At 38.7% G+C, this 25,917-nt stretch overlaps 1 protein-coding gene across 2 annotated transcripts; it reads right to left on the bottom strand.

The window, feature by feature from the left end:
* Window positions 1-3,778: 3,778 nt before the first annotated feature.
* cmtm4 (CKLF-like MARVEL transmembrane domain containing 4) lies at window positions 3,779-25,243 on the bottom strand. Of its 2 annotated transcripts, XM_077229292.1 has the most exons (4): window positions 24,403-25,137; window positions 16,212-16,388; window positions 7,640-7,738; window positions 3,779-5,913 (listed from the first exon to the last, which is right to left on the bottom strand). In XM_077229292.1, exons 1-4 carry the CDS (start codon window positions 24,586-24,588, stop codon window positions 5,749-5,751), a joined length of 627 nt encoding a protein of 208 aa, XP_077085407.1. In that variant the 5' UTR covers window positions 24,589-25,137; the 3' UTR covers window positions 3,779-5,748. The 2 variants fall into 2 exon arrangements, with proteins under 2 accessions (XP_077085407.1, XP_077085408.1); XM_077229293.1 differs by lacking the exon at window positions 7,640-7,738 and having other exon boundaries at window positions 24,403-25,243.
* Window positions 25,244-25,917: the final 674 nt, after the last annotated feature.

Here is a 25,917-nt window from a genome sequence, read left to right on the forward strand (position 1 = left end):
TACAGTCAGAAACGATCACTATAGATCCGCAGTCTTTACTCAAAAAAATCCCTTTGAGGACTGTAGTATAATATGTTAGAACGGTTATATGAAATTCTTGTTTATGAAGCTTATTTTTTGTAATACTATAATAATTAGTACAATTTAATAACAGCATATCTAAAAAGTAATGAGAGAACAACAACACCAAAAAACAAACCTTTCTGAAACGTCGTTTAACAGCCGTTCTTGAACAGGTTCTGCTCGATCATCTTCACTAACATTCTCTGGGTCCGATTGGTTTTATTGACGCCATCATTTATAATACACCAAAGCACAAACTACCGGTAAAGGTACGGGGCGTGACGTTTCCGAAAAACGGGCACTAGGTGGTTAGCGAATCACAACACACTGGGCCAGTTAACCAATCTGAGCCCATTGCCTAGTTTTGAGGGACTGGCTTCATGGAACCCATCAGACCATTTTTACAAGGAGGGACAGAGCAGTGTAGAATAAAGTAGGCATGTGACGGTTATTATATAACCGTGAGACCGATGGTTATAGTTGAACACCGTCATTTGAATTTTTTACAAAAAAAATTTATCATAGAGAATGTTTAAATACTAATATCAGCTTACGAAGGAAACAGAGGCGGAGTCAAGCCCAATTTATACTTCTGCGTCGAACGCCGTAGCTACGTCGTAGGCTGTGCGTAGCGCGCGTACCCTTCGGCCTACCCTGAAAGCCCAATTTATACTTCTGCGTCGAACTTACGCCGTAGCTACGTCATAGGCTGTGCGTAGCACGCGTACCCTTCGGCGTACCCTGACGTGCACCTCTCCAAAAATGTAACAACGCGTCAATTCTACGCGGACGCAAGCGCTGTGATTGGTCTGCTCAAACTGCTCCCTCGGGTTTCACATGCTCCCTCTGCGTGCGTGAACGCGGGCAACGACGCAGAAGTATAAATTTAAACCAAAGCGTAGTCTACAGCGTAGAGGCTCCGGCGTAGGTCCGACGCAGAAGTATAAATCAGCCTGAAGGCCTCATTATGCTTCTGCGTCAACTCCCCGGCGTAGCTACGCCGTCACTCCTACAGGCTGATTTATACTTCTGCGTCGGAAATACGCCGGAGCCTCTACGCTGTAGACTACGCTTTGGTTTAAATTTATACTTCTGCGTACCCTTCGGCGTACCCTGACGTGCACCTTTCCAAAAATGTAACAACGCGTCAATTCTACGCAGACGCAAGCGCTGTGATTGGTCTGCTCAAACCGCTCCCTCGGGTTTCACATGCTCCCTCTGCGTGCGTCAACGCGGACAACGACGCAGAAGTATAGATTAAAACCAAAGCGTAGTCTATGGCGTAGAGGCTCCGGCGTAGGTCTGACTCAGAAGTATAAATCAGCCTTTAAACAGGCTTGACATGCACCTCTCCAAAAATGTAACAACGCGTCAATTCTACGCGGACGCAAGCGCTGTGATTGGTCTGCTCAAACCGCTCCCTCGGGTTTCACATGCTCCCTCTGCGTGCGTAAACGCGGACAACGACGCAGAAGTATAAATTAAAACCAATGCGTAGTCTACGGCGTAGAGGCTCCGGCGTAGGTCCGACGCAGGAGTATAAATCAGCCTTTAGTGGTGCTTCGGAGGCTGCTACTGCTGGAGAGGTCTGTGCCACTTTACCGATCAGAGCGCACGCTGACACGGAGTAAAGCCTTGTTTATACTCGATGCGTCCATTTCTTTTACTGTCTATGGTCCGCACGAGCGCGAAGGTGCGCGCGGCAAAAATGAAGCGTTGGGTGCGCAAGACCCCAATTCGCTTGGCTTTGTGCACAGCTTTTTTTTTTTGTAACAGCGCATCCGAGGATTAACGACTTCAAGCCGAATCTACCCGAGCATACGTCTCACCCCACCGGCACCCAGTTTGTGCGTCTAAATTGCAGTTCATTGCAAAGTTTTTTTTTTGTTAAGGTTTTGTTTACTGTGTGTGATTTATTTAAAGGAGCAGTATGTAGGATTGTGGCCAAAACTGGTACTGCAATCACCTTCAAATTACTGTAGAGCGGTGTATCCCCTTCCCCTCCTCCCTGACTCGAGGTTGCCAGATAGGCTGCAGGATAAAGCAGGAACGTAGGCTGCTACAGAAGCTTCCAATGGCAAGTGACGAGTCCTACACAGTAGGCTAAGTTTGTTTTCTGTTAATTATGTTTATGCTTCAAATGAGAGATGTTTTGCAAATTAATTATATATCGCAAAAATTTACTAATGGCGATTAGCCAAATATAATAGTAAAGATGTACGCTCGTATGTGACAGTACATTGTTAGAACAGTAGCTGTTAGTATACTAACGGTATATCTGTCATTAACGTAAGTACAAGCACAAGCCTCGGTCACTGTGTGTAATCGATATCAAAGATACAGCTATTCATTTAGCTGACACTATAAGTGAAAGCGACCAGCTGTATTTTTTAACTTACTCTGCAGTACACGTCCATAACGCTAAAATATGTGATGTGAAAGATTACGTCATTCTATTAGTTTTGGCTGTAGAACTTGCATGATAAACAAGTAGGCTACAAAACGTTCCAATTGGGACACATTATTCACATCATAGGCTACAATGTGCTTTTCATATGTGTTATGGACGTTAGAAAAAGTTATTTTACCGTGGAATTGCGCCTATAGTGCCTCCAATTCGATGACCCACCTCCTCCATATGAGCTAACGTAACGTTACTTTGCACGAACATGCATAACTTTGTTCGACTGTCATGAATATTTGAAATGTCCATTTACATCAAGTACAAGTTAGCCAAACATAGATGAATCTTACCTGTCCAGAAATTCTTCTCCGTTTTCAGCCGTCTCCATCTTTCAAAGGCATCTCCTATACAGATCCTTGTTTTATTTCGGACTTTGTAACGAGTATTTCGGATTCATAACGAGTTTATGAGTCTATCAGTTTATCTGATTCGCAACGTTAGACTTTTTTTTATCCAATTCAGACACGTTTGTAGCTGCAGCTGTGGTAACTAGCAGAGCTGGCAACCCGGATGCCGCAACACTACTGACTTCGTGATTGGTAGATAGGTGGAGGGTGGCGCATCAGACCAAAACACAACATGACAACATCAACATCAGTTAAGGGCTGCAACTTCACTTTTTAAATGACAATATCCTGGCCGGAATACTGTTGTCAGTGATATAAGTATTTGAAATGAACATGATTTCTTAATGTCTAGTGACATATCAGGGCCATTTTATGATTAATTTAAATAAATTTCTTACATACAGCTCCTTTAAAACAAAGCACGTTCATTGCAACGTTTTTTTTGTTTTGTTTTTTTGTTAAGGATTTGTTTACTGTGTGTGATTCATTTAATGGAAAGCACATTCACTTCTAGTCGTCATGCTGTTAATTTTAAATAAACGTAGAGCAAGTAGCTAATCAGTGTCTGCTCTAATTGTCCTATAATATAACTGTCATAAACTAAGTTGTCCTATAATAACAGACGAACGTCGCAATAAAAAACGAAGCATGAACATGTTACAGTGCACCCCACAAACACAATCAAGCCTTTAAGACTATTTTTGGTTCAACTGCAGTTTTAAGGAGAAAAATACTCAGCAATTCTGTTGACTTGTGAATTTGCACATGGTTTGTCTTAAAGCATATTAAAAACACCACACAGACATATTAACAACATTAAAACTTGATTTTCACCACAGGGGGTCTTTAAATGCAGTGAATTCCATGCAGTGTACCATAGGCTTTTTCCATTTATAGATCAACAGTCCATCCAAATACATTTATTTGAGGAAAAGATTGCAATCACAAATATTTGCAAACAATTAGCATTTTGTAAGTCTATGCACAACTCTATAAATACAAAAATACAAATTTATAGCACTGTTAAATGATTAAAACATTGCTTTCTTGAATACAGGAAATGTCAACAAGAAACAGTACAATCATTATCAAAATTTGAGTCCCTCAAAATGTCAACATAGTTCCTTTTGGAATACTTCAATGATTTATGAGTTGAAAATACAGTCCAAACTATATGGTCAAAATCAGGAGTTATTTAGATGCTAAAATCTTCCAATAAAAAGTTTAGCATAGTCAAAGCACAGTGAAAGCTTTTACACATTATTAAAGCATAAGCACACAGACAGTATTGCTTTCAAAATAGGAAATAAATTGAATTTAGCACTTTAATGCAGAGTCCATTAAGACTTAAATCATTCTTGTGATTGTCTTTCAACATTTTCAAGTCCACAGTGTTGTTCTATCTCTAAAATGTGAGCATGCACCTCAAAATTACTTCATTTCAACATTGTCTTATTCCAAAAACATAAAAGTGACTTCACTGAAGAACTTCAGATAGTAAGACATAAGTATGACTATAAATGAATACTACGAACAATCGTTTTCTAGGGGCAAAAAAAAAAAAAATCATACAATTGCACTACACCTTAACATTTATGGTAAACCATACATTTTATTCCCCCCACAATGTCGTTCCATGACACTCCCTTAAAAAGACCCATTAGAGGATCAATAAAGCACAGATCTTCATACCAAGGATCAGTTCATCAAATTTCACATCCACCTAAGCTGCTATTCTGCTAATGTTTTCATAACATTAGTGTCCAGGAGTTTGAGTGTTTTGACTAGTCGAACCTCTACGATTAAGGCACACAGAAACAAGATACACAGTTTAACAAATGCATTCATATGTACTGCAGTACACTTGTTCATTCAAATACAGTCTGTTAGTTTCAGTCATAAGAATTCATACAAACAGGAACCCTTCATGAATGTCAGATCATACACACAGATACATAATATATACACCTTCTTCAAAAACGCTACCCTTGCTTAAATCGATATATACAAATAACTGGACAGGGTTGAGTGCACAGTGGAGTACAGAAACAACCAAAGAACAAAAACAATAGATTATGCACACAAGATTTAGTATCTAAAAATCGGAAGTATCTAAAAAGCTTCATTAAACTCACACCCCCCTTCACCCACACACACAATTTGACAGCTGTTGTTGTCCGTTTTAACGAAGGGTCACATTCACGAGGTGAAATACTACATTTGGTACAATGTAGCTACTAAAGCTGTGGTATTATAAAAATATTTAACATTGAAATAAATACTGGTGCTCCTAACATCTAACCTCATCTCTACAGAAAAACGGCCCAATCCAACTGCAGTTTTCTCACGTGTTTGGATACAGGAACACAATAGCAGAGAGAAAAGGCCATCTTTTTTTGTTCATAAACCCTCTCACAAATTCCCATTCCACTTCAGATCATTTAAATCAGTTGATCTTTGATAAGACACATTTTAGAAACAGTTGCAATCATTTCATATTAGCCGACTGGGAATGGAGCTAAATAGAAGGGGGTTCAAGTGGTTTATTGCCGGCATTATTAAAACCTGTCAGGTTCTCTGCTGGGTTTAGGAGCACAGTGAAGTACATTTCTGTCAATATTCATCCAGATCACGGTAAGGTAAAGCCCTTAATTAGTGGAAAGATTGAAGTATACAGTCAAATGACGACGGCCTGAGGCTTGATGATAATGAAGATGCCAGAAGTTTGTTCCACTTCAGACTGTTCACACAACTGTTTGTTTGTGTGCTCATCCTAACTGCCTGCCGTCACGAGGATACACAGAAGAACACACTGTGACAGGAATGCAGACGGGGCTTTGCTTTTCTCAGTCTCTATTGGTCCATATGTGTGGTTTACTGTAGTTCAGGCCGTGACTCCACCTCTCCCCGCGAGGCTGTGCGCGCACGGATGTACTCGCTGGTCTGCAGGGGTCCGTCTCGTGAGTCCCCGAGACGCCATCTCCGTACTGCCAGATACGTGTTCACGCCATACACTCCCATCACCAGAAACCCAAAAACCTGGAGAAAACACACACGAAATAACTGTAAGAGGGCTGGAGATGGATGATTTCAGCTTTAAACTATGAGCTTTAAAGGGATATTTCACCCAAAAATGAAAATTCTGTCATCCTTTACTGACCCTCATGTCGTTCCAAGCTCTTATTTTGATGTTAAAGCAATGTAAAAATATGTCGTCATTACTTATTACTTATCATATTTTTTTTTACAGTGCATGATCTTCCATGTTTACCATACGTGTTGTGTCCTGTATGTGTGTTGATTGATGTTTAGATGTAAATGAAAGCCTACATTAAATCCGATCATTATATAAAGCAATTGTATCTTTTCTCAAGACTTGGATTAAACCCCTGAATTCACATTCACATTTTACGATCCCTTTATGACCATTTTGGATCTTTTGCATTTTGTTTGCCTGAACTTTTAACGGAGGGACAGAAAACACTTATGTTTCATTAAAAATAACTTCATTTGTGTTTCAAAAATGAACCAATGTCTTATAGATTTGGAACAAAGAACAAGCATTTTTTGGAATTGTCACAGTAAATATAACATTAAATCTATACTTCTACCATAAAATACTAAATTCTCTCTCTCTCTCTCTCTCTCTCTCTCTCTCTCTCTCTCTCTCTCTCTCTCTCTCTCAGGCTGTGAGAGCCGAAGAAATTTGCCGTGCCCTGTGGTTCAGAATCCCCGGGCGTTAAAGTGGTTTCCCGCTGAGAACATCTGTATCATAAAATTCTAGGGTGTTGGTGGATATTGTGCTGAGCTCAGGTCATTCATGAAGTGTCTACAATCATAAAGGTCAGGATCTGAGTAAAATAACCTGATCCTGTTACAATATTGGGAATCATCTACTCTTCACTGAGCATCTACAAACCTCTTCACAGACACAAGAGGTCAGCAGCCTCGACCAAAACACACAGACTAACTTTTGTTAGTTTGCCAGCTTCAATTCTAAGATAATGTAACGTACAAACCCTTATGGATTTTATTTTTTTGCATTTTCTTTGGGGATTTTGTAGGAAAATCAATGGAATACTTATGGAAGTCTTTTTCTGCCTCAAAGTAAAAAAGAAAAGAAAAAGGTAACTGTGACTTTATATCTCTCAATGTCACTCTTGTATCTTATTTTAAACCTTATCTCACAGTTATTTTCTTTTTTTTTCTCTCTGACTTCAGGAAAAAGGCTTCCATAAATTCTGTGGAATTGACTTAATCAGAGCCGAGAGTGCTTCACTTTAGCATCAAATTAAATCAGCATCAAACATCAAATTAGCTCAAATATTTTATAAACAAAAGTGATGTGTCCAAACTGCGCTTCTGGGGATCTAGTAATGCAGTCAAAACTTGACACAATCTAAAGTCTGAGATAGAAACAACATGTGAGAAGAACAAAACTGTGATTGAAAAGAGAAGTGGGATGGAGAAACGGGAGAAGAGGAAGCAAAGAGGTTTTCGGTGTTAAAAATCAAAGAAGCAAAGCAAACAATGTGAATCAATTTATGGATCACGACTATGACTTCTCAAAACGTCCCGCTGTCTGCCTGTCCAGGACTCTATTCAGGAACGTCTATAAGCTCCAATTCAGCCACATGAGGGCAGCAGAGCCCTGGCAGATTTGGGTCCACTTAAAATACTTGAGAAATGACTAAACATTAGAATTCAACCGCAACCACAGGGACAGGATTCATGAAATAAAGAGCTGAGTAAGCTTGATAGGTACCACAGCTGCAATCTCTGCTCCAGATTGATGGTTGAGGGCTGCCAAAACCACTGAAGCCAGAAAGAAGAACAAGGTGCTGGTGGCAGTGTTGATTAGATCCTGCAAGAGAGAGAGAGAGAATGTGAATAAAAACTTTTTCTTCCCTGTTGTGTCATAAATATATCCAGGTGAAACGGCTTCTCGGACAAGACAAAAATTGTAGGGTGGGACTTGATTAATTTTTGTCCGTCAGGAAAAAGGTTTGCTATTGCTGTGGTCTCATGTGAGTGACAGGATTCAAATCAGTATATTCTAAAGGATCATTTGATACTACAGACTGGAATATTATCTGTTGAAAAACAAACAAATTTCGCACTTCTCAGATTCAAAATAATCTCTGATCTGTTAGGACACAGGCCTGTTTTAGGATGACAACCACATTTAAATGTGGGACTGGTGTCGAAATTGACAAACAAGGCATAAACTTTCATTGCTATGATCCAGGAGAAAAGAGACATCTCATACAAATAATAAATTATTTGTGTAGAGTAAAGGAAAACTATATTTATCTGCAGTGTTTATGTGGCCATGAAATAATAAAAAATAAAGGTCATATCAACATTTACACATTCACAAGTTTGGAGTTATATGGTACTCCAGAAAACCCTTTTATGACCAAAGAGTGAAAAGAGAGGAGCTGGCAGTGAGGCGTGGTCATGCTGACTGCAGTGATGCAGTTTCACAGGCAGGGGGAGCCAAAAGCACCAACTATTCAGAATTCATTAAAAAGATCATCATTTTGTGCTCTGAAGATGAACGAAAGTCTTACGGGTTTGGAACGACATGAGGGCAAGCAATTAATGACAGAATTTTCATTTTGGGGTGAATTAACCCTTTAGGCCAATCATTCAGAAACCAGTTCAGGTCTATCAAGAGTAACCTGTTATTTTCATGATAACTAAAAACCCATACTACCACAAGCAAAGACTTGTGTAAATATAGCTGTGTGCAACCTATTTGTTATCTGCACAATTATGTTAGATCACAAAAACACATGAGTACCTTTCATGTGGGCCATAAAGTCATTAATTTACAGTCATGCAGTTATGAAGTGACGGGTGGGCATTGGAAGAGATATGCAAGTCTCTTTCCCGTTTGTTTATTGTTATTACAGGTTTCCCTCAATTAATCTACCCACCCCTTTGCAACGATAACGTCACAGTTTAATTCTAATACTTTCACAAATTAGAGTCAAAGTTTTCAGGAGAGAGTGAGAATGAGAGGAAGCATTTGTAGGTTTCTGACAAGAGGCCAAATCATACTCTATTGAGTCTGCTGAGCGTTCAGAGTCTGGAATAGATGTGGGGTTTTTTTCTGAGCCTTGGCTCTGTGGGGGTGCAATGTGGCTGGCACCTCAAATTTCACATCCCAGGCCGATACAGCATGAAGCGCTGGCTTTGATGTCTTCAAGTGAACACAGACTGTCTTCTCCAGTTGTACATGCAGTAAGACACTTGTGGCCAGTGAATCTGCTGGATGAGGAAGGGGATGCACTATGTGATCACTGACTAGGGTTCAATCTCTCAATGTTTTAACTGTGCTGCGTTCACTACATTTGTCTTACATTTGTTGACATTGTGCATTTTTTATGCCTTAGGAAAATTAAACATTTGGTTGTCTGTGATGTATTGAACACTGTTGTTGCGAATTAAAATTTTGCACTCAGATAAGCTAAAATTGCAGAAATTATTTATGATAATCTTTGATGCATCATAAGAATGGGTTAAAAATATAAATGTTTCATATAATATATATAAAAAAATGTAAACATAAATCTTAGCATTTTGTTAACAATTATTATGTTATATTTAATATACAATTGATTATATTTAACATCCCAATTTAGATTAGGGGTCTTTAAGTACTATGTACTAACATTTAAAGTAATCATTTGATGCAATGCACTTATTATGTACATACATGTTTTTATATTGTACTTATATTATTATAATTATCTGAATGTAATTACATCGGCCATTCATTTCTGTAATTCCAACTATAATCACACTGTTGAGCCTTCCCTTCCATTTTAACCCACCCTTAAACCTATCCTAACCTTACCCGTATCCCACCTCAATTGCAGCAAAAATGTTGTGTAATACAACATAGACACAATAAGTACATTGTACTTACATCAAAAAATAAGTACATAGTAGTTAAAGACACCTATTATACAGTGTGACCATGTACATATATTCATAGTAAATATATGAACTACTGATTTGACTGGGCTAGCAGGAAAAAAAAAGTTGAGCCTTGAAGCAATAAGGTAACATCCAGATTTCCCACACTACAGAACATTAAAGTCTCAGATTCTCTCTCTTTATCCTTAAAGTATGCATTAATACACACTTTGAGAGGAGCTGGATGGTTTGTGTGCAGCAAATAAGCACTCCAGCGTGACTTAGGCATGACCACCCATGTGACAAAATGCATGATGGGAGTCTCACATGCTTCTCTCTCATCCACACACACACACACACACACGCACACGCACACGCACACACACACACACACACATTGTCCATCTCACACGCAATATAGCACAGTAACAATATGTCAAAACCAGGATACGATCTCGATCGTTCAAACACATGCCAAGCCAGCCTTTGCCTTCACACATGCTTCAACAGATGAATCAAATGCAAGCCAAACCAAACTGAAACACAAATAATGTGAAATACTGCTGACGCGTTTAAAATATTCTAAGTGTAAGAACACAAAGCATATGCCTGAGGTTAAACTAAAGTACTAAGTCCACAGAATTACTTAATGATTAACATACAGTACAATAGCATCATAAATATAATCATGGAGGTTTACTTATAACGTTTAAGTTAATGCAGGTAATATGAAATTGTACACAAACAAAAGCAGTCATAAGTGCCCTTCAAATGCAATTCACAGGAGTGAGTATTTGTGTGTACTGACGGACTGCATGTAGAGACGGCAAACTGGCCTCAGGAGGGGTCTAAAACTGGGAAATGTAGTGTTCAAACTGGGTTCACATCTCTGATGTATTTAACAGCCATTGCAGCCTTGTTAAGTTGTTAACAAAGGAATTTTTCAGAAGAAATAAATACTTTTGAGCGAGGATGCATTGAATTGATCAAAATGTACAGTAAATGCATTTCGTGAGCTTAGAATTATACAGTTCTATCACCGTTTAGGGTAGTTCTGGGAGATTGAGCATCAAAGTTTTTAAATCCCTGCTGTTTTGTGAGATGGAACCTTTTTATTTTATTAGTAACTACTAACAAATATTTTTTTTACAAAAATAACACCACACAGGCATTAAACACCTAATGGATAAGATTATGTCAAAAACTCAATTTCGACCAAAAGTGGAGATAGAACCATATAATTCTAAGCTCACGATTTTTCATGTTGCAAAAGTTTTCTATTTCAATTCATCAAAGAATCCCGAAAAAAGTATCAGTTTCCACAAAAATATTAAGCAGTACAATGGTTTAAGAAGTTTTCATGACAACATCAAATCAGCATATTAGATCGATTTCTGAAGGATGATGTGAAACTGAAGACTGGAGTAATGATTCTGAAAATTCATCTTGCCATCACAGGGATAAATTATATTTAATCAAAATATATTAAATTAGAAAATAGTAATAATATTTAACAATTATCTTTTTTTAATCAAATAAATACAGCCTCAGTGAGCATTAAGACTTGTTTCAAAAACATTTAAAAAATCTAACCGACCCCAAACTTTTAAAGAGTAGTGTACACTTGGGCAGCATCACCTTCAAAAAAGACTTCACGTTTTCTATACCCATTACAGTGTGTTAATGAGGGACAGGGCATTCAGCAAACTGTTGCCAACAAAAGTTATTGATGCACAAGACCCATATTCAAGCAGAGAATCAATGTAAGAACATGCATACATATGTGTGCAATAAACAGAGAATTAGGCGGGGTCTTAGCTGAGCTTCTGCGCCGTATACGGCCTGTGCCAAATATTCTCAGTGGTGCGTTAATACTGAGTTATACACTGCCTTAAGCAACAGAAGGCCCATAGATCTTGGAAATGTGAAGAAAAAAATCCATTCCAAGTTTGCAGGGCAATATAACCTGAATCCTGAAGTTTCAGTCATATCTCTTCATCTGTGATATTTAAGCTTTAAATGAAGCTGCTAAAAGCTTTTCCTGAACTTCCTTTGGTGTGCCCGACCTCTCTGGCCCTGTTTACACCTGGCATTAAGATGGGTTTTGGTCGATCGGATCACATGTGGATGACGCTAAAAACAGGTGTAAACGGGGTCTAAAACATTTTGAGCTTGTCCACTTTCAACCACTTCCAGAGGTAGTCGAAAATGCATTCAACCGGATTGCTTTTGAAGTGTAAACGCTCATGCGGTCAAAATGTGTTCGAACATCCACAAAAATACTGCCTGCTCTCCGCCTACTGACCTAACGTGTAAATATTATGGGAAGTGCGCTAGCCAGACGGGATTCAAACTTTGCTGGCTGGAGATCCAAGTTTGGTTTGAAAACAAAAAAAAATGACCAAACAATTTTATCTCACCATTCCTGATTTCTAACAAACACGCAGAGTTTGGCGTGGTCTGTTTTTCTGTCATCTCCGGGCACCAAGGCAAGCATAAGGCAGCATAATGGTTTAATGATCTACAACTACATAGAGAGAGCTTTGGTGATAACTAAGCAAATATTTAATTATTACAAAACTAAAAAAAGTTTGCCAAAAACGTACATTTACACACAAGCTGACCAACAACAGCAACTTTCAGATGCCAGTTTTATTTTTTAGCCGAACTGTTACTGAATCTAATATACCAGATAGTCAGTCAAGTCAAGTCACCTTTATTTATATAGCGCTTTTACAATACAAATTGTTTCAAAGCAGCTTTACAGAGATAACAGGAAAGTAAAGTTGTAATAGTATTGTTAAATTCAAAATAAAATGTTAAATGAAGCGGGATAGTGTGATTGCATAGGCAGTGAAGGATAGATCTATGCTGCCTTCTAAAATCGATTAGATGAAGGAATCTCAGCAGACAGGATGTGACACGATCATGGGATTATTATCATGGGACGTGCCATGTTGCCTCCCTACCTCCTATATGCTGCCTGCGGAGGAATCCTTTTTCAGCTTTCGAGTGCAGCCATGGTTAGTTGAATAATAATTTATGATGATCTTAATGAGTCAGATTTCCAAATTACACCTCTTTAATGCATCTTTACCCTCTCCCAATCGACCTGTGGCTCATGTTCAGTAATGACACATAATCATAGGTTTACTGCAATGCGTCTCAAGTCTCAAAGAGGCCGTTCCATTAAAGCACACAATGTAAAACCAATCATTATCCTGTCACCTCACAAAGTAAAATCTCTCCTCCTCTCCTGTTAAAATGCACCATCTATTTCTAGTTGTGTTAAGTGAATACTGGCTGTGCTTTTCTGTGTGTGTATGTGTATGTATGCGGTTAGAGAAGGTTTTTGAATTGGTACAATTGTGGCAGCGTACCACCGCGAGCTGAATGCGCTCATTCTACTGACCTATCACTTTCAATAATGTCAGTCACCATGCCAGCCCCCTTTGAGCATGGCACTGAATCACACCATCAAAGCACTCAGCGGGAGTAGGGGGTGCCGTACAATAGACAGACCGTCCCTCACAACCACCCCCTCTGGAACCAACTGCCACAAGAAACTATTAGCTAGCTTTGTGTGTGCGCTCCGATCTGCTGCCATCTAAACTAAATCAACGTTAGTCGGCGTGAACAGATCTAGCGCAAAAAGATTTTAAGACCTAAAACTTCCACCACAGTTCTGCTCTTTATAGGGAGAAGTTTAATTGCTGCTGGGTTTGGAAGGATTTTATCTAAAAAAAAAAAAAAAATCTTCTGAGACCACAATTACAGGACCAAAAAGTACCGTTTACTTTTAGCGCTGTGTTATGTGAAAGTTCCTGAAGCACAGCAGTGGTGAAGTTACGAAAGCCAGAAATACAAACATAAAGGAGGGCAGGAGAGCAAGGCTGTTGCTGAACAAACCCCTGTCCCAAGTGCATCCATTCCAGAACAAATGAGAGGCCTGGGCCCATGGGGTTTGCCTAGCAGGATCATTCTCAGTCCAAAACCCCCAAAGCCCCACCACAGCTGAAATGTTCATAAATATCACAGTTCTTCCAATGAGCCATGGCAATACCAAGAAAACCCCAACTCGTCAGTATTCAAAATAAGCAAGAGCGTACACACTCACATGCATCGACTGGACATCTCGAAAACCCTGCTTAATATCTCCCCCATGACCAACACAATCCGGCTCTCAACATTTCCTGATCTCATTCCATCTTTTACCCCCCACCATTTCCTCTTATTTCTCCACTGTAAATAAAACGAAAAGTGCCAAAACAAGCAAAATGTTAAAGAATTAAGACATATAAAAGTTTCTTGTCCTAAATCAAAATGTAATGCTCTAATCTTTTTTGTATACTTGGTTAAATTAGGGCTCCACAATAAATGGTTAAACTGATTATTTAGCTCAAAAATGATAATTGCGATTATTAATGATGATTGTTCTTAGATGAGTAAACACGAGAAGAACATATAGAGAACATCAGCTCATATTCATACTCACAACAGTTTATTTTACCTCATCTTGTAGCCTGATTTATCATAATTTTCATATACATTAACACACTCCCTACATTATGAAAACTGGTAAAACCATAAGAAGCTTCTGACAAAAGCTAAAACAATTTCATCCATAATATTAATTCTAAATAATTCCAAAATATGTGAAAGTTTTTCTATTAAAACAACAAAAAGACTTTGTAATGTAGTACAAAGTTTGTGTAAATGCATCTATTCAGCAACCATAATCGCAAACAATATAGTCAAGATTCATGTTTAGCTTTATTACATTTCGTCATTTGAGCAGAATATCACAATGGAGATCACTAAAATATACCCATTTAAGAAGTTAAAATTCGGATTGGGGGATTTAAACTCTTGACATCTGGCAACCCCAAGCATGAAAGCTTGTGGAGACTTGTTACCAGTGCAAGATAAAAGAAATGTCAAATGAAAAAAAAAAAAAGTACGATAAATAAACAGTGGGGAAATATCGCAGATGATGCTCATTAACTTGAGAGAAGCAAAATCGCTATGTTAAAAGCATAAATAAAGGACTTTTTGAAACCAGTTTGCAAACAAGGGTTCAACTTTATCCATCTACTTTACGTCTGAGTGGGCAATTAAATATTAAAGAAAACAGAAATTTGAACTCAAATTGGTAAAGGTACTTTCTTCATGTCTGTGTGAGGTTAAGCACATATTCTTGCGTATACCATAATGCAATAAGATAGTTATGGTTGGATGTGAGTTGCTGTTACTTTTCTTGGTACATGCACAGCTCTGGAAATACAACTCTACAGCCTTTTCCATCATAAGCTCTGTAATAGATCCACAGCACTGAGGTCCAATTATGCTGAGCTTTGTGTGTGAGTGTGAGTGTGTGTGTATAGGCAGGGGGACAAAGGCCTTATTAACCATGCCTTATTAATCTTTCAGTGAATCAGTAAATTCATCTCCCAAGAGCAGCAATTCATGTTTGCTAGAAGCGGATTTAATGAGAGCTGTGAGCACACAAGCTCCCATTCTGAGCAATACGAACCCCGTGTGTATGGGCTCCTCCTCAGCAGCACTGGACACAAGAGAGCAGCTTTTTTTACTATGTCATGGCGACAGAAAACCTGTTTCATTTATGACACAAATAACTAATTCTTTCTCATTATCTATTATCACATGCGCTTCTTAATCTATTATTTATTGCAGGGGTGTCCACTGTCCAATCCTGCTCCTGGAGGGCCACTGTCCTGCAAAGTTTAGTCTCAACACACCTGCCTGGAAGTTTATAGTATGCCTAGTAAGGGTATGTTTTCACAACAACGATGTACTAAAAATGGAAACGTTTTTCCTTGGCTTGTTTCACAAACAGAAGACAACGTTGTCAAAACAATCCCTGTTCACAAGGATCCGAGAAAACGACTAAAAACGCTGTGTTATGCATGGAAAACTTGCACTTTGAAACCCGATGTTGGGGTTGGAGTTAAACTGTGCGGGACAGTGGCCCTCCAGGAGCAAGATTGGACACCCCTGCGATAGAAACTTCCTGGCAAGTGTGTTGGAGCTGGTTGAAGCTAAAATCTGTAGGACGTTGGCCCTCCAGGAGCAGGATTGGAGACCCTTTATATTATGCCATTAAAAAATGGGTTGAAGGAAAAATAGTTGCACGGTAAAAAAAATTTAGTTTGGTTTTTATAACAAATTCTCCACATCAGAAAACACATTTAAATAGCATTATTTTATTTCATAATTTTAAGTCGCTAAGCTATGGTATGAAAAGCCAGTTTTGGAGCAAAATGAGGGTGAATAAATGACAACAGAATTTTCATTTTGGGGGCGAACTGTCCCTTTAAAAGTCTAATGTTGTGAGGGATTTTAAAGTTGTATGTAGAAATCAAATCATTAAGGTAATAAGAACGACATACTGTTAGACTCCAGTTGACATGCGGCACTTTGGTGTGCAGGTTCAGGCTAAAGATGAGGAGCAGTACGCCTGTGACAACGAAGGCACTGCAGCTGACAAATTCAAAGAGGTAGACGCCGGCACAAGGCGAGCACATCATTACGGTCTCAATAAAGATGAAAGAGATGAGAGCCAGGACCTGCAACAGAGAGGAGAAACCTGATTATTTTATAACAACACAACAAGCATTTGTCCCAGCACTAAACAACTCACTTCATTTTATCGAGCAGAAAATAAACACCAGCATCTGATGTTGACTGAAACGATACAACTATAAAGATTTATCTCTGATTTAAGACCACAATATAATACAATGTAGTCCTTTGTGAAGAGCAGTGAAGAACCACAAGAAAGTATTTTTCTCAAAAGGCTTTTTCAAGGAATAAATGACTCATCTACATTCAGCGCTTACTTTGTAATGCGTTTTCCACATGGTCATAACAGGACCTTGTAGAGACTGTTGAACCCTACTGAAGTCGCAGAGGGTTCACCAATGTTTTCCTGCCGCATTTGTCAGTAGACCACAGCACGGGAAGAATTCAGAGGTTAAAATGCTATTTAGGTGTTATGCAGCCTTGACTCTCCAGCATAAAACCTCAGACAGATTACAGGTTGGCTCGCTCCAACAGAGGAGACAGAACCACTGCCACAAACATTCCAACATCCAGACGGGGGCCATTTCCAGCTGGCCCGGACTGGACGCTGTCATACGGCAGACGATGCAAACATCTACAATGTGGAAACCTCCCTATGAAATGAATGATATCTGTGATGAATAAAGAACTGGACAAAGGCTTGCTAATGGAATGACAGTGAAAGTCAGCCAACAATTTTAGCCTCTCCTGATGCAGACAAATAAAAGCAAAACCATCCACTGGACCATGACACTGCAGGGTATTCAATTGGATCCAACTGGAATGAACTTGATGGCTGGGTCTGCTATTCAACAGTTTATGCATTAAGGCCAATTCACACCGCACATACAAACACGTTTGTTGGGTTTTGTCTGATCAGTGTGTTACCCATTTTTTTTGTTTTCACCTCACTGAACATGTTCAATCAGTGTTTGTTGGTGTCTGTTGGGGCAGTGTGAACATGACAGTTATTTTTCATAAAATTCTAAATCCAACTGCCAACTTGTTTGTTGGTGTTTGTCTGTGCGGTGTGAATTGGCCTTTAGATGACCAAAGTGTGGACTCTTTGGAAAACTGCAAAGGGCTGAGGGCTCCATATGATTGGCACCAAAAAAATTGCTTTTAATATTGTGGAATAAAATATCGAATGCTCAGGGACTCTTTATCAACTTGTCAATCAATAAAGAAAATAAGACTAAACTAAATTCTGTATTATTTCTCCATAGCTCATGTTGTGCAATTGAAATGCAAATCGAGTCAAGCATCAGCCAGCATGACTGCAATTACAGTCTGAGACCTGAACATATCAGTCACCTGATCTACAATACAAAAAGAGTTTCCTCTTTTCTTCACACAAATACCAAAAATAAAACATTTAACAAGGTAAAGCACATATGTTATACATATGCAATGTTCTAGTATCTATGAGCAAAAATGTCAAAAGCAGCTTGTAAAACACGAAATCAAATTTCAATTTTCAGGTGCCTTGTTAAAGGGACAGTTTACCTAAAAATAAAAATTCTGTCATCATTTGCTCACCATTATGTCATTCTAATGGCTCGTTTCCACTGAGCAGTACGGTACGGTACAGTACGGTTCGGGTCGGGTCGGGTCGGGTCACTAAACCATGATCCAGCTAGCGTTTCCACCGCCAACAGTACCCTACTTGATAGGCGTGGTGTTTGCAGGAAAGAAGCGATCAACGTCATTTTCGCCCGAAGAAGAAAGCGACAAAGTAAACACTAATGGATGGCATACAGCAGATCTTGTCCTTGCTTCTCGGCATGTTTGTGACAAGAAGACAAGCGCCGACATTAGGCATTTCTCAATACCAAGTACGCAAAGTTCTCAGCAGAATGACTCCCGAGGACGCGAGTCCGGTAATTCTCCAAATGGAACAGCGCGTTCTTGAAAGCGTCACTCAGCTCGCTCTGCATGTACATTTTAGGCAACAATAAAACGAAATATATTATAAAACACCACTCTGTCCCTTTTCGTTTTCATTTAAATACATTTTAAACATTATAGGCACACAAATGTGGTTCAGGCAATGTATAAGTTAGACCTGATTATATACATGTTTAACGTTAGCCTATTTATAACAAAACGAAATATAAAACACAACCCTGCATCTTTTCGTTTAAATTTTAAAAATATTAAACATATTCCAGGCAATATTTGCATTTGTACAAATGTTGCAATAAACAACATTACAGTGATAATCTTGTAATAAAATAAAAATTGACAAAACTCAACCCAGTTAAATTCCAGTTTTAGCAATAACAGCCATTATAAAAGTATAAGTAAAAGGTAACGTTACAAGAAGCTATACAATAAGAGATAAAGAAAAAAATTCAGTCAAATATACAAATTCAGCGCTGGTCTAACATTAAGTTAAATAGCCTAAATATATGAAACTTCACTTAGCCCTCAGCCAAAACGATTGGCCAGGGAACGAATTATCGATTCACGAGACCAAAGATCACCCGTTATATACACAAGACGAATTACCACTACAGAGTCAGCGGCAAACGTCAGAACGACTAGCCGAAGAAAGGCTGTTCCAGGTGGGGAACATGAGCGCCGAGCGCCCGGTGATCGCCTGGATTGGATCAAATTATCATAAATCATTATAAATAAACCACAGATTTGAGCTTTAAACAACAACATTCTCGTCTGAAAAACTCTTAAAACTACGTTTCGTGAAAGAATAACCGTAGTATTATATTCCAACTGTATATTAAAAAAATGGCGCTGCTTTTGTTGTCATTCCCCTTGTAGCTCGCGCAAGTGACGATACTCTGTCAACCAATCAGCGTTCTGCAGTGAGTCTAGCTCCTCCCTTTAGTACCGTACCACTGTGCTAGGTACCCCAACGGAAGGGTACCCAAAAAGTGGTACGGTACGGTTCGGCTTTTCGGTACCATTCACAACTTTTGAATGTGGAAATGAGCCATAAACCTCTATAACTTACTTTCTTCTGTGCAACCCAATTTGAATCAAGTTGGTAACCAAACAGGTTTGGTGATCATCAACATGGACTGTATGGAAGAATAAAGTACATTTCTCAAAATATCTTCTCTATGTTCCCCAGTAAGAGTAAGATAGTCATTTTTGGGTAAACTATAACTTTAAGACCCCCAAGTTGGCAACACATCTAATCTGCTACATCATAATGCACAGTTAAAATAGCTACCAGCAGTAGATTTTTCAAAAAAGTCTATGTAATTAAATATTCTACAGACTTTCATAGGAAGGCTGAATGTTATCACAAAGTGTCAACTGCTACTGACCACTTCCCCCTATACTTACACAAACCCTTCTTCGTTTTATTTTTTGGGGGCTTTTTTTTTGCACTGATCACATCAGGGAAGTGTGTACTAAAGATAAATGACTGCTCATATCATCGTTCCTGTCACAGTGCCAGCAGATCCAGCATCACACACCATCAAAAAGACAGGCTAAAGATGTGTATTTGGAGATGAGGTCATTGATCTAGATAAACGCAGCACAGACCGTGTCCCACAAGGCAGCAGGTGTCAGGCACACAGAAAGTGATGTTCATATGTCACTCCCTACCCTCCTCCTCCTCCTTCTGCTGTCCTTCAGAGCCCCCCTACTTTAGGCAATCAGCAAGTTCCTTGTAGCAATGACCAAATGGAGTCAAATCCCCAATTTGTACACGCGCCATCTGTTGTGCCCAGAAAATGAATGGTGGGAGGGTTGGTCTGACAGCTTGCATTGTGTTCCAAGAGCTCCTCCTTAAACGGAAATGAGCCTTCCAGCTCCAACCCAACCCAATAGTCTTTTCCTCGCCTAAAGGGAATTGCTCTTTGCACAACATTTAAACCACTATTCCAAAGCTTCTTAACCTTGGAGATGTTCACAGAAAAGCAAACTCTCCACATTACATAATTTTCACAAGAGCGAGTGGAGAAGTACACAGGCACAAAGCATCTGGTGAGTCCATCAACTCGCGACATTACAGAGAGCTCTTTCATTATATTTAACTGTTCCTTATCAAAATGGAAAAAAACATTTAAGGTAAAATGACACATTTATGATGCTAATTGACAGCTCCAAAAACATCTATGATTTTACTCATGTCAGGATGACACAAGGTGAAAAAACCTGCCTAGGGTCAGTTGCATTTAAAACATGGCCATTATGTTAAGACAGTGTCTAAAGATTCAGTATGACCCACTAGTAGTTCAACAAGGGGCATTCAGTCTTACTTTTTTGGTATCAAATTAGGCCAATCTACATTTTTATGAAAAAAGTGATGTCTAACTGGTAGGACTAGTCTTGGCAGTTTATAGGTGTGGCTTTATTCTCAGAACTCGCATTGAACTAGTTTCGCACTCAGGGCTGAAACTACAGTCTAAATTGACAGGGTCCTTCCTAGTCAAACTGAAAGGAAGCCATATAAAAACAAAAGGTAGGAGAGTGTCTATACAAAAGGACATTTAAAAGAGTTTAATTTAGGAATGACTGGTAGCAACTAGAGAGTGACACGGGAGTGGATTTTCAAACCTCTCCCGTCCCACTCCCACAAAAAAAAATCTGTCCCAACCCCAATCCCACGAAAAATCATCCAATCCCGTCCCAATCCCGTGATACATAGTGATTTTGTTTCCCATCCCGCGGGATTCCCGAAAAAATGTCACCCTCTAGTGAGCACAACTGATTGATCGTTTTCCGACAGTAGTCATATCAGTGTGTCTTTCATGTCTGACTCCATTTTGATTGTAATTTTCGCGGCAACACAGTGTATGAGGGAAGCTTCTCTTATATTATTGGTGGTTGGCCTTGTATACAACTTGGTGCATATATTACAGCCACCAACTGGTACGGGTGTGTCTGTGGAGCACGTCATTCACTTTACCAGCCACACCAAAGCAATCAGGAGAGCATAAAGAGATGGGGCAAATAGAATTTAGTTCAAAATTTAAATATAGAGTTTATTTATAGAAACTGTATATTTGTGTATAAAGTTGGGTATCATAGTTTTATTACGATTACCGGTCTCGCCCACTCCCGCTGACATTTTTTCCTTTCCCGTCCCAATCCCGTGATACATAGTGATTTTGTTTCCCATCCCGCGGGATCCCCGTGACCCTCGGGATTCCCGAAAAAATGTCAGCCTCTAGTAGCAACTGACCAATTGATTAGTGAGGTTAACTAGTTTAGATTTTTTCTTATATACTAACATTCAAAAGTTTAGGGCCAGTTTAAAATAAATAAATAATGTATTAATAAATTAAATACTTGTATTTATTAATGGTGTGACAGTAAAGAAATATATGTTTACTTTTATAGCAACAATTATAACGATTTCTATTTTAGATAAATGCTTTTCTTGTGTACTTTCAATTCATAAAAGAATCCTGGGAAAAAAAAGTATCCATGTTTCTGCAAAAGTATTAAGCAAAACAACTGTTTTCAACATTGATAATAATAAATGTTTCTTGAGCAGAAAATCAACATATTAGACTAATTTCTGATGGATCATGTAACACTGAAGACTGGAGTAATGATGCTGAAAATTCAGCTTTGTATCACAGGAATAAATCATTTAAAATATATTCAAATAGAAAACAGTTTTTAAACTCCAATAATGTTTTACTGTATTATTGTTCAAATAAATGTAGCCTTGGTAAGCATTAGAGGCTTTCAAAAACCTTACTGACCAATATTACGATTATTTTATTGTATAGTTATTTACTTCATATTAAAATTATTTTTTTTTAGCAGCAGTGCTTTAATTAGTAAGCGTTTGCTCTACTGTAGCTATTAGACAGCTTGCACCCCATAGAATCTTTTCTGTCTATAGATTAGCAAAAATGCGTTATGTAAACCTCTAAAAAAAACACGCACTGAGGATTATATAAGCCCAAAAGATTATATCTGAATGCAAAAGTCCAATGATTATTTTTGTTCTTCTGTGAATGGAATGGGTGATTCACTGATATTAGCCAAGAAAACCACATCTGCAGATGGACAAAACCTTTCACAAAGATTAAACAGTCAAAAAGTCTCCTCCTTATCCTTATCCCACAGGGGCCTTAGGTAAATCATTGGCCACTATATGGAGAAACAGCCATGGTTGAATATTCTTGGCAAGCCAGCAGCAGCAAACATGCAGCCATGTGAAAAACCCTGTGCTACAGCTCAATCTGCTCCTTTTAACACAAAAAAATTCCAAACAATCCAAATAGCATGAATGAAGACATGTCCAAGGCCCAGAGGAGTCGCTACACACAAAAACATAATAATGTGACAAAAGCAAGAACACAATAAAACTAAAGTCTAAAGCGGAGCTCGATACAGCCTCTCTCATATGCAATGGGTAATATATTAAATCTCTGTTTTGAGGAATGATTGAAAACAAACAAACAAGTCTGAGATATTATAGTCGCATCTCAAAACACCCCAAGGGATATCACTGGAATGTTTTTTTATGAAACATTTTGCAATTTAAAAGTTTTGTGGGAACTTTAGCTTTTAGTTCAGTCTTTTATTTTAACGTCCCATACCATATCGTACCTGAGCAAAGAATCAGCTTATAGACGATGCGTTTGACCTTCACTGAGCATTACAAAACAAACTACTAGAGGCTTGTTCTTCAACTTCCATCCCTGTAGACTATTTGGTCAATATTTTTGCTAATCTCTGATCAGTTGCAGTCTTTCAGTCAAAACAGGGTGAAGAAGCTGTTATTAAGTCAGCAATAACTAGAGCTTTACTATACAACCCGACCCCTGCCTGCCTGTAATTTGTCTCCACGGGAAAATGAAGCTTCTGGGTTCACCTAAAACAGCATAGAAAGACACTCATTATGTTTATGAAGATAAAAGTGTTACATGTACTGCACATGCCCACTATGTCAGCTAGTATGTGTGCTTCCAAGTATTATCACTTAATCCGATTAAAATCTGTCTGTGGAGTCATTTGAGCCTTGAGACGCACATAAAAGCAGAAAACTTGATTCATTAAGCAATCTTTAAGCAGACAGTACTATCTTCTTTACTTGGCACACAGGTAGTTTCCTTTGGCAGAGTGCACAAGCCCTTGTTTCACCTAATGACTTCCTGTTTTCCCCCCTGCATGCAGTTTCTTAACTGTGCATCACCATGAGGGCCAGGAGATGCTTTGCTTTTGCTGAGCCAGCAGAACAACAGTCTCTCTCTCTCTCTCTCTCTCTCTCTCTCTCTCTCTCTCTCTCTCTCTCTCTCTCTCTCTCTCTCTCTCTCTCTCTCTCTCTCTCTCTCCTTACGCTTCCCACTCCTTTTTCCACATCTGGCAGAGGTTCACAGGCAGAAAGCTCTTATGCGAGTTTCTGTTTTGTTTGACCACGATTACTCTATAGAATTTTTGGTGTTTTGCCAATCAAGTGAACCTAAATTGCAATCTGAAAGTTAATTCATTCAGACTCCAGGCATCATTCCCTTCCGTCAGCGATGCATTCCAGACATTTTGATGCATGTATCCAACAGGAAATATGTATATTTTAAATCCCCAAAAAGAGGAAATCTGCCCTCCTCACACTAATTCAATGTGAGAAGAATGTTATCAGGAGTAATTATCTACCTGAAATATGTGGAGAGAAGAAAAATGAGATATAGCCTATATATATATATATATATATATATATATATATATATATATATATATATATAATCACACTGCTTGGATGATATTTTGCCTTAAATATTTTACCCTGAATAAAATCCAAAAGATTGGAAATGTGTCCTTCTTACACTAATAAAGTCTAACATGAGAAGAATGTAATCAGGGAGGAACTATTAAATCAAATATGTGGGAAAAAAATGTGCAATCTGAAAGAAAGAAAGAAAGAAAGAAAGAAAGAAAGAAAGAAAGAAAGAAGTCATTCCTCACGGGAAGTCACTACTGACTGGCACTGTTGCAATACACCTTGCTGAAGTTCAGTAATAAAAACCTTTCTAGGCTCATAAGTTTTTCATGGAAAGGAGAAACCCCGTGACTATTCGAACTTACCACTTCGATAACTTTTAAAATACCGAAATGTGACTTGAGATAGTCCAGGTCACACCTGATGGCCCTGAACACGTTTCTGGAGTGCACGGGCTCGGTGGTCGGCTGATACGGACTATTGGCTCCTGAAATCATCGAGGTGTTGGAGGCCTCGCCATCAAAGCCCTCTGCCTCCTCGTTATTCCTCATGCTGAACTCTTTTACCTCCACGTCCCGCCCAGATGCAATAGCAGATTTGGGTCTGAAACAGTGTTACGCTGGTCCTCTGAAAACTGCCAGGCAGAAAACAATGTCTCAACAAAGAACAACCCTCGTTACAAAACGGCCACTGTAAACTCCAGCCGTTTGTAGGCTATGACCTAGATCCAGAGCCCAAACACTACATCCACCTCTCAGCAATCTCCAATCCCATTTCTGTCTTTGTGCTATGCTCGGATTCTGCAATGAATAAAGCTGAACGAGCTCGAATGATCAAGACTGTTCTCATAGCAGTGTCCATATTTCACAGTTTCTGGATGCAGAATGTAATGTTGCTGCGAGTCTCCGCCCCCAAACTACAATCCTGCTTGGAAAGACGCTTTCAAGTAAAGTCTTTACGGCTGATGTCAGAGAAACAAAAGATCAAAAAAGTCGTACTCATATCGTCAAGCTTTGAGTTATTGTCTACTCTTATGCAGGTGAAGATATAAGATTAATCAAATGCGAGACTGTACTGTAGGCTAGATGAATGTGTCGCTATGGCAAGCCCGTTAAACATTTATTCCTTAAAACCAACTTCAATTGGAACCATTTGACATTGAATTTTACAGGCATGCTGTTCACCACTATGTTCCAACTGTTGCTGGTAACAGCTTTTCAATAGGCTACTTATTAGGCCTAATAGGGAAGAGCAGGCTAGTTGTAACACATGGTTTAAACATTTCCACAGATGCTAGCATGAAAAAAACATAGTGTAGGCTACTTTCTTGTGCCATTATCTACACTATAAACAGGAAAAACTAAACTGTCAAAACAAAATTGAAAAAAATATTTGGAATGCATTGCTGAACATTTAACCATTGTGAATATCTTACTGAATTAATTAATATAAGATTTTAGAGTTTATTTAAAATTAGATATCTATTATTTTAAAATCCATTCTATTATTTGGCAGCTTAGATATTTATGTAATGCTTAGCTTAACTAGAAGACATAGCCAGGTTTAAATCCCAGACGTTTAACACTGCGTTGCAATGTGCCCCACTATTAGATCTGTGCTGTTATGGCATTAACATGTAATTCACATAGTTGATGAACTTTTCTGAATTCTATTGCAATACCAAACAGGTGAATAACAGACATTCCACCCTGCAAAAATGAATTTCTGGGCGGTAGAGTAGGAGACTCTTGGAACTTTCAGGAGAGGTGGGATGTCTGGAATAAAGACTGAGTCCACGTTCAGAAATTATTATTTTAATGTAAAGTATTCTGGTTTATCGATTTGTCTCCTGTTCTGTGAGAGCTGTGTGGAGGGAAGGA

The sequence above is a fragment of the Siphateles boraxobius genome, unplaced genomic scaffold, assembly GCF_051911475.1.
Source record: "Siphateles boraxobius isolate OS27281-9 unplaced genomic scaffold, OSU_SipBor_1 130, whole genome shotgun sequence".
NCBI classification, from domain to species: domain Eukaryota; kingdom Metazoa; phylum Chordata; class Actinopteri; order Cypriniformes; family Leuciscidae; genus Siphateles; species Siphateles boraxobius.

Bases quoted from the DNA above. Each gene is read 5' to 3' on its own strand.
- cmtm4 (XM_077229292.1), bottom strand. From the start codon at position 24,588: ATGAGGAATAACGAGGAGGCAGAGGGCTTTGATGGCGAGGCCTCCAAC. The intron at 7,739-16,211 runs GTATGTCGTTCT...TCTCTCTTGCAG, and splicing joins ATGTCAACTGGAGTCTAACA to GATCTAATCAACACTGCCAC. The intron at 5,914-7,639 runs GTACCTATCAAG...TGTTTTCTCCAG, and splicing joins GAGCAGAGATTGCAGCTGTG to GTTTTTGGGTTTCTGGTGAT.